The sequence below is a fragment of the Engraulis encrasicolus genome, chromosome 6 (assembly GCF_034702125.1).
Source record: "Engraulis encrasicolus isolate BLACKSEA-1 chromosome 6, IST_EnEncr_1.0, whole genome shotgun sequence".
NCBI classification, from domain to species: domain Eukaryota; kingdom Metazoa; phylum Chordata; class Actinopteri; order Clupeiformes; family Engraulidae; genus Engraulis; species Engraulis encrasicolus.
The window spans coordinates 30329325-30342394 of NC_085862.1; the positions used below are offsets into that span (position 1 = coordinate 30329325).

Genomic DNA, 13070 nt, shown 5'->3' on the forward strand with positions numbered 1-13070 from the left:
CATGGTTGTAGAACACCCACTTCAACTGTCAGGAACGGGAGCTTAAATATCCAGGTAGGATAAGTACAATCTCCTATTAGTTTGGATTGTGTCTGGAATGGGCCACAAAATCAAGCATAGGCCTAATATGTGCAGGTGAATAATCTGAGGGATATCCAGGAAGTGACGAACTTCTTGGGGTGTAATTTGCAAACGTGTAAAGTCTCACATGAAAAACTAGAAGAAGCAAACCATCAGTCCCTTTTGGTACAGTAAATATATCTGACTGTCTGCTTTTTTGAGTTTCATGTAGGCTATATGACTCTTTTCTGTGCTGACCATTTCAACAAATGTATTAATATTCCGACATTTGACAGATTACACTGACATTTGATAGATATTTTTGAGTAATAGCTTGAGGGTAAGTTTGATGCTTACTTCATTGTTATATCATCATCATTGTTCTGGAGGTGATAGGCTACCAAAGACATTTTAGGTTTAAGGTTCTACCTTTTCACTGTCTCTGGTAATACACCTATCATATGAAAGCTCTGCTTATTTAGTAGCTGGACATGTTGCTTGGCAACACTTAGATGATCTTTCGCCTATATTCTAGTTATTTCAGATGGTAATAAAAAGGCTAAGATGTACATTTTTTGTAGGTTTCTAACTTATTTTTGGTAGATAGCTCCATTACAAGTGGAATAGTTGTCAACAAGGCAGTGGCTGAATTACATATATCACCATCCAGATCCACTGAGGCAGAGGTAAAAAGGACTTTAAATCCCTTTGGAAGTGATTCAGCATCCCTATAGCACACTGTGACCATGGCCGTAACTATTGAGGACACAGAGGTCATGTCCTTGGTATTTTTGTTCAGGACTATAAAATATTTATAATGAAAATCGATATATGATCAGCAATGACCAATTCAGTCTGTATATGCCCCATTTATCCTCAAGGCAGTAATTAATGTAGAAAAAAAACGTAATAGTTTGGCTGAAGAGTTTGAAGCATTCTATGTGTACAGTATGCAGTACAGCACGCTGTATTTGACCCCGGTATTTGAAAATGTCTAGTTACGGCCCCGACTGTGACCCTTCATCACTATGTCGTTCTGGGCTTATTCCAGAAATATGATCACCTCACTGAATATTATACCTTGTAGTGTGCAATGCCAAACCCCATCCTGTATGTACAAATTTTATTACTGCAGAACACACCAACAAAACAGTACATAAACATTTTTGGATATCATTGAACAATAAATACAATGGCACAGTAAACGTGATAACTTAAGGAGAAGCCAGACACAAGTACATGAATGAGACAGTACTTAACATTCATTTGTCTAAAGTGATTGAGATTACAAGCTTCTCGACAACAAATTTTCAACACGGTAACACCAATCAACTCCAAGTAGGAGACACAATCTTAATTACGGAAGTTCAGGGTCATCACATATTAAATAGCACGGCATGAAAACATGCACAAACTGTAAGATCACTTTTTTTAAACACATTAGCACATGATTGTCAGGCTCTGATAATGAACACATCTTTTAGTTCATAAATCATGTGTGACAAGGTTTGTAAAGGGTAAAAATATCCAGCTTTAATGAAGGCTTACTTCACCATAACATTGTTTTAAGATAACATCGTTAGTTTGACGGAATTCACTGCCAAAAACTATGTAACTACACTATGTAACAGTAATACTTTATTATTTTATAACAGTAAACACCATTTTTGTCCTCAACATTGTCTGCGAGAAGCAGTAGTTGTTGCTGACTTTTTGGCACATCAAGGGAAACTTATTGTGATTTTAGACTGACTCTTTTCTTAACGCATGTGTGTTTTAGGAAACTGAAGTAATTGAAGCAGTTCATACAAAACAATGTGTCCTTCGATACTATAGTATTGAAAATGTTTGGTAAATGGAATGTATTTAAACAGCCTTCATGTCAATGCTATCAGATCCTATGTGACATAGACTACAATGCATTTACTCACAGAGAAGTCATACTCAGCATGTCAGCCAACACATACTGCTTAGAGCAAGGGTGGATGTGCTCTTGTGATTGCATCACTAGCTTAAAGATTATAGATGTTTTAATCTATACCTGTACCTTTCAGACTGTTCTGATCTTTGTTTTTTACTCTGCATATAGAAAACGATCTTCTGTTCAGATGAAAGCAATGTGACCTTCACTAATCAATGACTTACTACACATAGCACGTCAATAGTCAATGTTCAGGAGCGCACTGTTGTCTTAACACAAGACATTGATAGCTTGAAGGCAAATTATATCTCTAACCCTCTAACTTATGCACAGAGGGGCAGGCGACAACTACTGTCTGTCAGGTTTCTCTTCACACCTTTTTCCGCAGCCGAGCAGGTGCTGGTAATGGGGCTGATTGACAGTTCCAGGAAGAGTTTTGACTTTAGGAAGCGCCTGTATGAGTCTTTCTCCATCAGGGTTTCAATCTTACTTTGTGCCTCGTCGAAACAGGTGACATTTGGTGCAGATAAGTTTTTTCTGGTCTCCTCTCGAGTGGCAGAGTCTAAATTGACCTAAAGAATATTAAGGACAGATTAAGATATCGGCTATATTTTGTACAAATATTAACATACAGTGATTAGTCTCTGTATAAAGACAGGTAGGACAACAAATATAATGAAGCTTGAGTATAGGCTACTGTGCAATGTTACAGTACATATCAATGTCATATTTGAAACATGACATTTAAAACGGGTATATGTTATTTATATAAGGTATGTTAAGTAAAAATGTATTCATAATGTAAAGGATATCTGAAAAAAACTTATTCAAAGGCATCATCATTTTACCTCACAAGGTGAGTCCGTGTCCACAAAGAGGTCAAATATCTGTTTGGCTTTTGCGGGCATTTTCTCTGGAGAGGTTTTCTTGTATTCTTCACAGGCAAGCCAGAACTCAATGTTTTCCTGGCTGAATTCGGATTTCAGGAAGGCTGTAAACGTTGCTTGGCCGACTGAAAGAAAGAAAAAAAAACAGTTTTAATACTATTGGCCTCATGCTGAATACTATTTGTGTACTGAACTATATGAAGCGTCAGAATTGGTGCTGACATTAACCGTTTTCCTATGGGTGAATTTATTTGTCCAATCTCTCCCATGACAATTGCGCAGTCAGTCCCTTCACAGCAAAAATTCCTGAAACTGATGAGCAACGAGTCCAAGCCCCAACAACCCCCCAATCATGACCCCATGACCCCCCCACTCCAACTAGTCCATGGTCCAGGGATAAGACCCGGGGGAATTGAATTTGTTGCATGGGCTGTGTGGGGTTGAGCTGACATTAGAGGAAGCTGCTTGAAAAATGAAAAAAATAGCCAAACAGCCATAGCATCATCTCCAGGGGGAGTTGTCTGAAGGCCGTTGCTCCCTCCGTAGCTCAGGACCCCCTGTTTAGCTAACTCTTATGGGGCCACCAGTGTCGGGGGCCACCTAGGGCAGCCAGACAACACGTAGTGCACGTCGTCCATGAGAACTTCAGCCAGAGCAGAGGGGGTGGGTAGGGGTGGGTGGAGGGGAGATGGCGTTCTTGTCTCAAGACATATAGTGACATGAGTGAGTGAGTGAGTGAGTGAGTGAGTGAGTGAGTGAGTGAGTGAGTGAGTGAGTGAGTGAGTGAGTGAGTGAGTGAGTGAGTGAGTGAGTGAGTGAGTGAGTGAGTGAGTGAGTGAGTGAGTGAGTGAGTGAGTGAGTGAGTGAGTGAGTGAGTGTAGGAGGGTTTCTTCATAGTCTTGATTAGGCTAGTCTACAGAGAGGCACCGCTCCCACACTCTCTGCCAAAAATCTGTTTCAGTATCAGGACAAAAATGGCTAAGATAAAATACATAATTTGCCCTTTAGATTTTCTTGTGCTACACAATGTGTTTCGATGGCCACCAATTGTGCGTTGATACCTGTCAATAGTATAGCCCCTTCTTGATTGTCTCTCAGGATTGTATGCCATCTCTCTACAGAATGTTTGCTTTCCTTTTCTCCAAATGCCACTCCAATAGAGGCTAATGTGTATGGTCCCTTGAGTACTGGTTCTACTGGTTCTTACCTTTGTTATTGATCACATTAGTGAAAGATGACTTCCATTTGTCCACATCAACAGGATCAATCCTAAGAGAAGAAGGAAATCGTGAATATTGAACAGTAAGTAATATTATAAATGCTTTAGTAAAGAATCACAAACCACTATGGCCTCTCTGAGATAATCCATCAGTAAATAAAAAGTCATACTTGTATTATGCTTCAAGAAATGTTGCAGATGTTTTTTTCAAATAGGTCTACATGCCATTTAATTTTTTGCTTGTTTGTTTTTGCAAGACTTGATGTGTTTTTCATGGCAATGCCTCTGCCTCACTCTCACCTTTTCACCACGGCAACCTGCTCCTTCTCCTTCTCCTTCACTGCTTTCTGGTCCGGTGGAGGGTCTGTCTTATGAAGCAGGAATCCAATGCGGTGTTTAATATCCTTGGCGCTGTAGATAGCAGGAGGGAAATCATTATTTTCTTTTTTTTCTTTTTTGTTTCAAGACTACCTGAACATATAAAAAGGAGCATAAAAGATAATATTTGCATGTAGAAAGTTTTTGTTTTCACTCACACATGTACCAAAGAAAATATATATGTTTAATGTTACCATATGTACCATTACAATTTTAGTTAGAGTTATGGTTTTAGTTCATTAATAGTCATAGTTTAAATGTTAAAAACACACAATCCCACAGAAAAAGTCACACAAAGATAGCCTTGCATGGTGAGCATACATTCACAAACAGTGAAAAGACTAAACTCTTAATTAGTCATTTATCCTATCATATGATCGGTGTGATTAGTGTACTAGCCATTTCAATGCCCAACAAATGAACACATGACAATCTGAATTATGTAATCAATGGTACTTTCTGTGGAAACACGCTGTGAACATTTCTGTTGTCCAAAGGTTGGATTGTTTGTCAGTACTGTATCTTACAACGATTATTCACAATACAATTTATCTGAACAAGATTCTTATTTCAAAATAACCCAAACAGTGTACCCTACCTTTTCAAGCAGGTTGCTGGCAAAGCTGCGAGACCTTTACACATGGTTGTGTTTCAGTGAGTACAGATCCAACAGGCAGAGAGATAAAGTGTTCAGGGAAGAGAGAGAGAGAGAGAGCAATCCTCACACAGTCAGTCAGTGGCAACACTGCCTTCCCCTCTCTCCTCTTTTATATGAGCAGAGGTCTGACAGCAGGGGAGCGGACCAATCACAGATGAGCAAGGAAGTCTGTCCAACAGACTGAGAGCCCAGGAGAATGAGTGGAGAGAAAGGAAACCAAAATAAATGGTAAATGGACTGCATTTATATAGTGCCTTTCCTTTCCACTCCTTCGAACACTAAAAGCGATTTACTACATTACGCCTCACATTCACCCAGAGGCGATTCTAGGGTCAGTTGGGGTAGAGAATCTGACAAAGACTGTTGAAGTCGAAACATAATCCAGCCATGAAACAATAAAAGACAAAAAAGGATTTAAAGTGTGCAGACTGCTCACTTTGAAACAGTTGGCCTACAGTTGGCCTTAGTCCTGCACCTTTTCCTGGGATGTGCACAATTCTCTCCTTCAACTCAGTTGGGGCCCCAAGCAAAATAAAAAAAAATGAATGTTCACAACAAATTGCCACTACTGTGGTTTAATCGTTAACTATTGTTTCCCATCTAGTGTCTTGGGTCCCCAAGCGGTTGCCTGCCTAGACAAGATGTGCCTCTGCATTCGCCCATTCACACTCACATTCACTCACCGCTGGCAGTGGCTGCCACGCAGGGTACCACCCTGCCACCAGGAGCAATTTGGGGTGAACTATCTTGCTCAAGGACACATCAATGGGGTCTGGCAGAGCGGGGCTCCAACCTGCAAGCCAGGGCCGCTGACAGCTTTGTCCGGGCCTTGGACAAAGTCATCTGAATGGGCCCCCTAACCCAATAAATACAATGTCATGAGGACCCATTTCTGGGCCAGCTCTCTCCATGGGCCCTGGACAACTGACCCCTTTGTCCCCCCTGTCAACCCTCTGGTTGCCGAACAGGCTCCTCTACCACTTGAGCCACCACCACCACTAAAAATAAGGATTAAAAACGCTTCCTACGGTACACTATAGACCCTGTGTGGAAAACAGGTATATTGTGACCACCGTCCTTAGCAGCAACAGAGCAAACCAGGGGGATTCAAAACCAGTGAGATTTGTTTCAGAGCATTCTAAATGTTTGAATTGAGTTGAATGATGAAAACAACTTATTTCTGAGACTCGTCACATTTTAATTGTGTGCACAATATAAAAATGTGATTTAGCAAAACTGCTCTGCATACAATGGGAAATGGGCAAGATCGTCTTCATAATCAACAACTCTTTCTTTAAAAAAATGTAGGCGCCACCCTATCAGCTCTTGCATTCATCTGAAATAGCCATGTCAACACTATTGATTTGTATCTCTGCTAACCAAATTTACTTTAAGGACTTCTAAAACATTACACCACAAAAGAGCGTGATACTTTTATTTGAGTGTAGGAAAAGATGTAGATATGCGCATGTGGTAGAGATACCAATATTTACAGTTCTCCTACAAAACACAATGGGTAACTACAAACTTTTGGGTCATGTGAATGTCTACTTGAAGACTAGGGCCTCCCTCTTTAAAGGGCCACTGCCTTTTTACACTTGCCACTTCGAGAAGAGTCGAGTGTGATGGTACTCGTCTGCACTAGGTCGCCACTTGCTTGAACCCGTAACCTTTACCATTCATAAAAACACTTCGGCATGGGAGCACATATAGAAAACTGCTGAGCTTAAGGTCTCTAAGCCAATAGCTCAGTTGCTATCGTATCTGTATGAACCTTAAGGAGGGAGGTTTACTAATGTTCTACCATTGAAACCTGCTAGTTGGCATCCATGACATGAGAAGTGACAATAACACCTGTTGTGAGTTTGTCATTGGCTATGTCCCTGATTAGGTAACATGCTTCAACATGGCGTATGAGCATGGATGATGAACTCCATAAAGTTTTGATAAAGTTCTGATAAAGAACACCTAAAAATCTTATATGCTTTTCCTTTCCTTCATGTTTTCATCTTTTGTCTCAAAATACACCTGTGTAAAGTCTGAAGAAATAGTCTCTGTCTCAGTGCATTGTAATGTATTTTTAGTGTGCAATTTTCCTGAAGAGTGACTGTAATTCTCCTCTTGTGTCCCCCTACTGAGACATAGTTTCATCCCAGCATGCAGGGCCACTGACAGCTGTTACAGGGCCCGGGACAAACTCATCTGAAAGGCCCCCCAACCAATACATACAATGTAATAAGGACCCAACTCTGAGCCCCCTCTCTCCCTGGGCAAGGAACAACCGACCCCTTAGTCCCCACTTCTGGACAGTTAGCTCAATTTTTCCTTGTCAAATCGGTATTTTGAAATAATATGTTATGATATAAAAGGAGATTCAAAGAGATGAGGGAAAAGAAGAAAAGCAGAAGCTGTCAGACAAATATCTGGATAGCAGAATGTCTTGGAAACATTCCAAGTTTACATTGTGGAGCCCATACGAACTTCATTTATTCGAGAATGAGCCTTCGAACGTGTCATTCTGAAGATGTTCTGCACATTTAGAAAGCCAGACTTACATAAAGTATAAGCCCTTGAATACACAATATCATACATTTTCTGTAGGGCCTCTGTGAATAAATATTTTGTGTGGGTCTGGCCCAGCTTTGGGAACTGTTCAGCTTAACCAATTGATGCCTAAAGGACCTGCAGAAAATGCCTGCTGAATGCCTGAGCCCTTGTTGGGAAAGTTGCCCTCAGCCTATAAAAACCCAGATATCTTAGCCTCTGATGCACATAAAAACGTGGAAAAAGTTGCATTTAAACCCTAAGACCCCCATCTTGCATTAGAATGTGTTCATTCAGCTGTAACATATCAACATTTTTATTAAAAAAGCTAAAATTTCAAGAGCCTGAATGCAGCGTATATGTGTTTCCAGGCACCAAAGGTCAAACAACATATACGAGTCATTTGGCTAAAATGGGTTAAAGGAAATTTATCAGTAGTATCATCAGTGGGTTTTTTTTATTTGCCTTTTTGTCACGCAAATAACCTTCCACTTGAGACTGTTGATGTTATTTTCGTCACTGCATAAAAGTGTATGACAAGTTTTCCTTTGGCTTTGTTTATTTCACGTCATAAATATTGTTGCTGGATGGCTCCCAATGGGGAAGGGGAAAAAATCACACAGGCCAAGAAAACAGTTGTAAAGTTTATCACAGGCTTCAGCGGTAATATTTCACACGTGCGGTATTTCTCTCTGGTATCTTCTCTTGAGACAGGTGGTCTGAGACTGGTGATGTTTTGTATGGCAGGCCTTACATATTAGACCACTCATCATAACACCTGCTTGGCATTCAGGGAAATGGAGACGATTCTGGGTAATTCCATATAGATGTTGTTTTGGAGACACAAGCACCTCAGGTGACAGGTCTCTAGATTTTTCCCCCCAGCTTATAGCCAGTTACTAAGCAACTGAGCCTTCGAATGGGCTGCACAATTTTCTTTACAAGCAGTAATGTGTTTTTTTTATTTTGTTCCGTCACTCATTATCACACCCTGGTTTTAATTTAATAGCACATTGCTTATCATGGTTTGTACAAGTTGTCCTGACTATGAAATGTAGCTGCTTTTAAAAAAAATAGTAATAAAAAAGCTTTCCTGTTATGCTTTCAAATGTTCATTTGGTTTCATGAAAGTATTGAGGATTGTGTGTTTCACTGTGGGAATTACCCCCTGTAAATCATAGCACTTCATGTTAGGATATACAGAATCATATAATGTTGGTAAGAAGGAGTTTTTCGGGGTTCTGCAATGGCAACAAAAAACATAGAATCCATAGAAAGTTAAGTAACACTCCGAACAGCAGGACTTTGCCATGCCATTCATTCTCCCATGCTTTTCTCAACCCCTTATTTATGTGGTAATGTTTTGAGCAGCTCCGCAATTTCACCAAGCAGTTATTCTTCAAAAGCTGACATCCAATTTAAAAAATGAATTTCTTATGAAACACAGTGGCCCTGCCCAAAGCCCTATACGACCAAAGTCCAGACAGCAGATCCATAGGTGCAAAAACATACAATTTCCCAGCAACCTAAACAAAATCACCATTTGACTCTTGTTTATGACAATTTTGTAAAGCACCATGGGTAAAACTTTATTTGAATGGTTCACTATTACAGTGGATCTACCACATTAGATACAGTGTAAAAACCAGTGTAACAATATTGAATGCCATGTAATATTTCATACAAATTCATGATGTAAGTGCAAAATTGTTATATGGTATTACACTGATATTACATGGTATAGGCCTATTGTTACACTGGTTATTACACTGTACCTAATGTGGTAGATCCACTTTAATAGTGAACCATTCAAATAAAGTGTTACGGCACCTCGCACTATAATTTGGTACATTTAAATTTGAAACACTTTGAATTGGCCTTCAGAAAAACAATCATAGAATGGACCCGTATATTACTTGGCTTACGTTATTGATTATATGTGGTGTACGTTGTATTAATGGATGTGAATGTATGCAGTGACCGTCTTGGCTAATCCTACTCAGAATGTATATAGGTCAAGTGAAAACCGTGACCACACATTCAATCATTTTGTGATGAGCAGTTAACTGAAGTGTACGCAATGGCTCTGACAAACCTGTCCTGAAATAACATAGGGTTAGTTATCTAGTGCACACCAACCATGCATTCTGGCATTGGATTAAAACCTTCAACCGGCTTTAAGCCTGTGTTTCTTTCTCTCTCCTAATGGGCAACATAGGAGTTTGATATGTGTTCGCAAGCCGCATAGGCAACAGCTCATAACTAGCATTGATGAACTCAAATTTCCTTTTGCTCGTTATCCCGTAAAACTTGTGCCCCCTTAAAATAGCCAAATGTGGATACTGCTAATTTGACAGTCAATTCTTCCACTTATAGGCCCTCTACCAACGGCTGTCTTTCTCACACCATGCTCTAACATGCAGGCTACTGAGTGGAAGTATCCATGAAGGCCATAATGAATTGGCAGCCTGGTCTCCAGTCTCGCTGCAACACCTTGGCACTGCTCTGCAGGAGACGATCAAGGGTCCATGTGAGAGGCCATGGAGCTCATGGTGACTCTACCAGGGCCGCTGGCAGCTTTAGCTGGACTGGGGACTGGGGCTGGACTTTGGCTGAATGGGCCCTTCATCCAATGGGAGTCGGGACGGAATTCTGGGCCCACTCTCTGGGACAGAATCATGCATGGGTCCTCGATAAAATGCATACAATGTAATGAGGTGCCAATTCTTGGCCCACTTTGTACTTGGGCCCAACTGAACTGTTTGCCCAGGCCTGTTGGCTTCCCTAAGTATACAATAAGTACCGGTACACTTTCCTAAGCATAGGGTCTCTACAATATACTGTAATGTTACATGCACATGTATGGTACTGTAAAACAAATGGTTGAATCCGTGTTTGTTCGACTTACAGTTTTTTCTCACACCACCATGCTCTCTACCATGTGCTGAGTGGAAGTAGCCATGTAGGCCATAATGAATTGGCAGCCTGGTCTCCTGTCTCTCTGTAACACCTTCTGCTCAGCAGGAGATGATCAAGGGTCCACGTGAAAGGCCATGGAGCTCTACCAGGGCCGCTGACAGCTTTGGACTGGGGACAAAGTCATCTGAATGGGCCCTTCATCCAATACATACAATGTAATGAGGTCCCAATTCTGGGCCCACTCTCTACTTGGGCCCAACTGAACTGTTTGGTCAGGCCTGTTGACATCCCAAGTATAAATAGAAGTATACTTCCCTTAAGCCCGATTTGGACGGGACTTTTATTACCTATGGACCCCCGGTAATTCGGAATAATTACAGAGAATGTCTGAGTTCTTAGTCCTGTGCGAATGTGCCATGTCTGCTATTTGTGAGGTAATAATTCCACCGCGAATTACCTACTGTATTTCGGCGAAACTCAGACGTCCTGGGGTAATTTTACATAGGCGCACCGTCTGAACTCCCTTGTAATGTCTGTGAATTGACTAAATAATAGACGTTTATTTATCCCGGCCGAATGCGCCCCGAAAAATCACGGAGGTCCAGGGGTAGTTGCGAATTACCAGGGGTCCATAGGTAATATTTATCCCGTGCAAATCGGGCTTTAGTATACAATAGCCTACAATGTTAGATGTAGGCCCTACATGTAGATACATGGTACGGTAAAAATGAATGCTTGAATCCGTGTTTGGTACAGTTTTTTCCATGCTAGTTGTCATGTTCTTGGTGGAAGTTTTCACTTGAACATTTGTATTCATGGAAGTTTTAACTTATTGTTTTTAAGATGTTATATATTTCCGAAATGTAAACACACTAAAAAGCTGTTGTTTGTGTTATTGTAGCCTGTAGCCTCTGGGTCTAGCAAAGAAGAGGGAGGGATATAATTCATTGAAATCTGAAAAAACATGTCCTATGTTACCAAATCACAAATATTTGTTCATGTCATTGAAAAACTATTACGAGGAGGGGTGAACTCTGGTGATGTTCGAAATGTGCGAAAATCTGTTTTTTTTCTAACAAGGGGCAGACTGGTTATCTGGCATACAAGATATTTTCCCGGTGGGTTGACAGTCCTCGTGGCCGATGCTGTTGTTTTTTGTTTGTTTATTTGTTTTTTTTTTCCCCTTACAGACTGGCCCTCAATTTATATAGGGCTGAGGAAAATAATCGAGTTAATCGATAATCGATTGAATCCGATCGAAATTCACATAATCAATTCACAGGACATTCATTTAGGTCTATGGAAAATACAAAGCCCTTTGACATTTTTGTATAAAAATAGGCAACAGCATCTTTTGGGGGAAATCCTGGCACCAACAAGGAAACGGATTGAATCGATTCGGAATGAATTGAATCGAATTGAATCGTGATTAATCCACTCAAAGCCCTAAGAATCGAAATAGAATCGATACAGGAACATGGCTGCGATACCCAGCCCTACAATTTATATAGGCTAGCCCCATGGACTGAGCTACTAATAATATCATAGAAAAGCAGGGGCTGTGTGAGGGGCTGGTATATGATAACATAATGCCCTGGCTGTTTTTTGTTCGCAGTCCAGCCCTGCTTCTAACCTTTCCGGACTGAGCATGGATACAAGCCTGGGGTGCGTTCCCGCAATGTTAGCTTTGAACTACAGACGTACTTTGTAGTTATCTACTTACTTCAAGGCGAAATCCGTGCATTTCTCGAAACCTTACTATTCCCACAGTAAGCCAAAAGTAGTGCGGCTGCTTTCCTGAGTCCACACCGCTACTTACTTTCTTGGCATTGCAGTGCGTGACCAAAGAAGCAACAAGAGATATGCATGATTGCTGAGTCATGATTCAGCTGTTTCCTCCTAAATTCAGTGCGTGAAGTAGAAAGCAATAATGTACAACCACCACCAGCACATTTGATTGGATGTCACGACACCGTGACTCCGCTGTTTCCTCCACAACACACCTTGTAATTTCTTTGTGAAAAAACACGGCCGTGGCATTACAATCTGACACCATCCGCACCAATAATGCAGTATTATCTGCATGCCGATTGGATTTCGTTTCATTCCGAGGTGTAATTTGTAAAATATTTGGACAATAAAGTTGTGGTTACTCCCAGAAAATCGTCTGTTAAAGTGTCATATCCCTGAGAAATTTTCGCGCAGATTTCATTCCATAGCCTAGTGGTATTCACGCTTGCATCCCAATGGGAAAACAGAAGCCACACCGGTTCGAATCCACATGGTTACAGTGCCACAATTTTGGAAATATCTGGCAGAAATAGATAATTTATGTTGTGCATTACCAACACACACGTGCAGCCAAGGGAAAATGTGTTACACTGTAGGGTCCAAAACACGATTTCACAAGTTGTTGTCAACATGCTGCACACTGGTTTCGAACCCGCGTGGCTCGCGTCTTCCCATTGATAGGCAAGCGTAAAT

At 40.8% G+C, this 13070-nt stretch overlaps 1 protein-coding gene across 1 annotated transcript; it reads right to left on the reverse strand.

Moving 5' to 3' along the window:
- Window positions 1-1170: 1170 nt before the first annotated feature.
- On the reverse strand, window positions 1171-5206 carry rgs4 (regulator of G protein signaling 4). Its single transcript, XM_063200180.1, has 5 exons — window positions 5064-5206; window positions 4388-4498; window positions 4076-4137; window positions 2830-2993; window positions 1171-2553 (listed from the first exon to the last, which is right to left on the reverse strand). The coding sequence occupies exons 1-5, from the start codon at window positions 5105-5107 to the stop codon at window positions 2305-2307; spliced, it is 630 nt and encodes a 209-aa protein (XP_063056250.1). The 5' UTR covers window positions 5108-5206; the 3' UTR covers window positions 1171-2304.
- Window positions 5207-13070: the final 7864 nt, after the last annotated feature.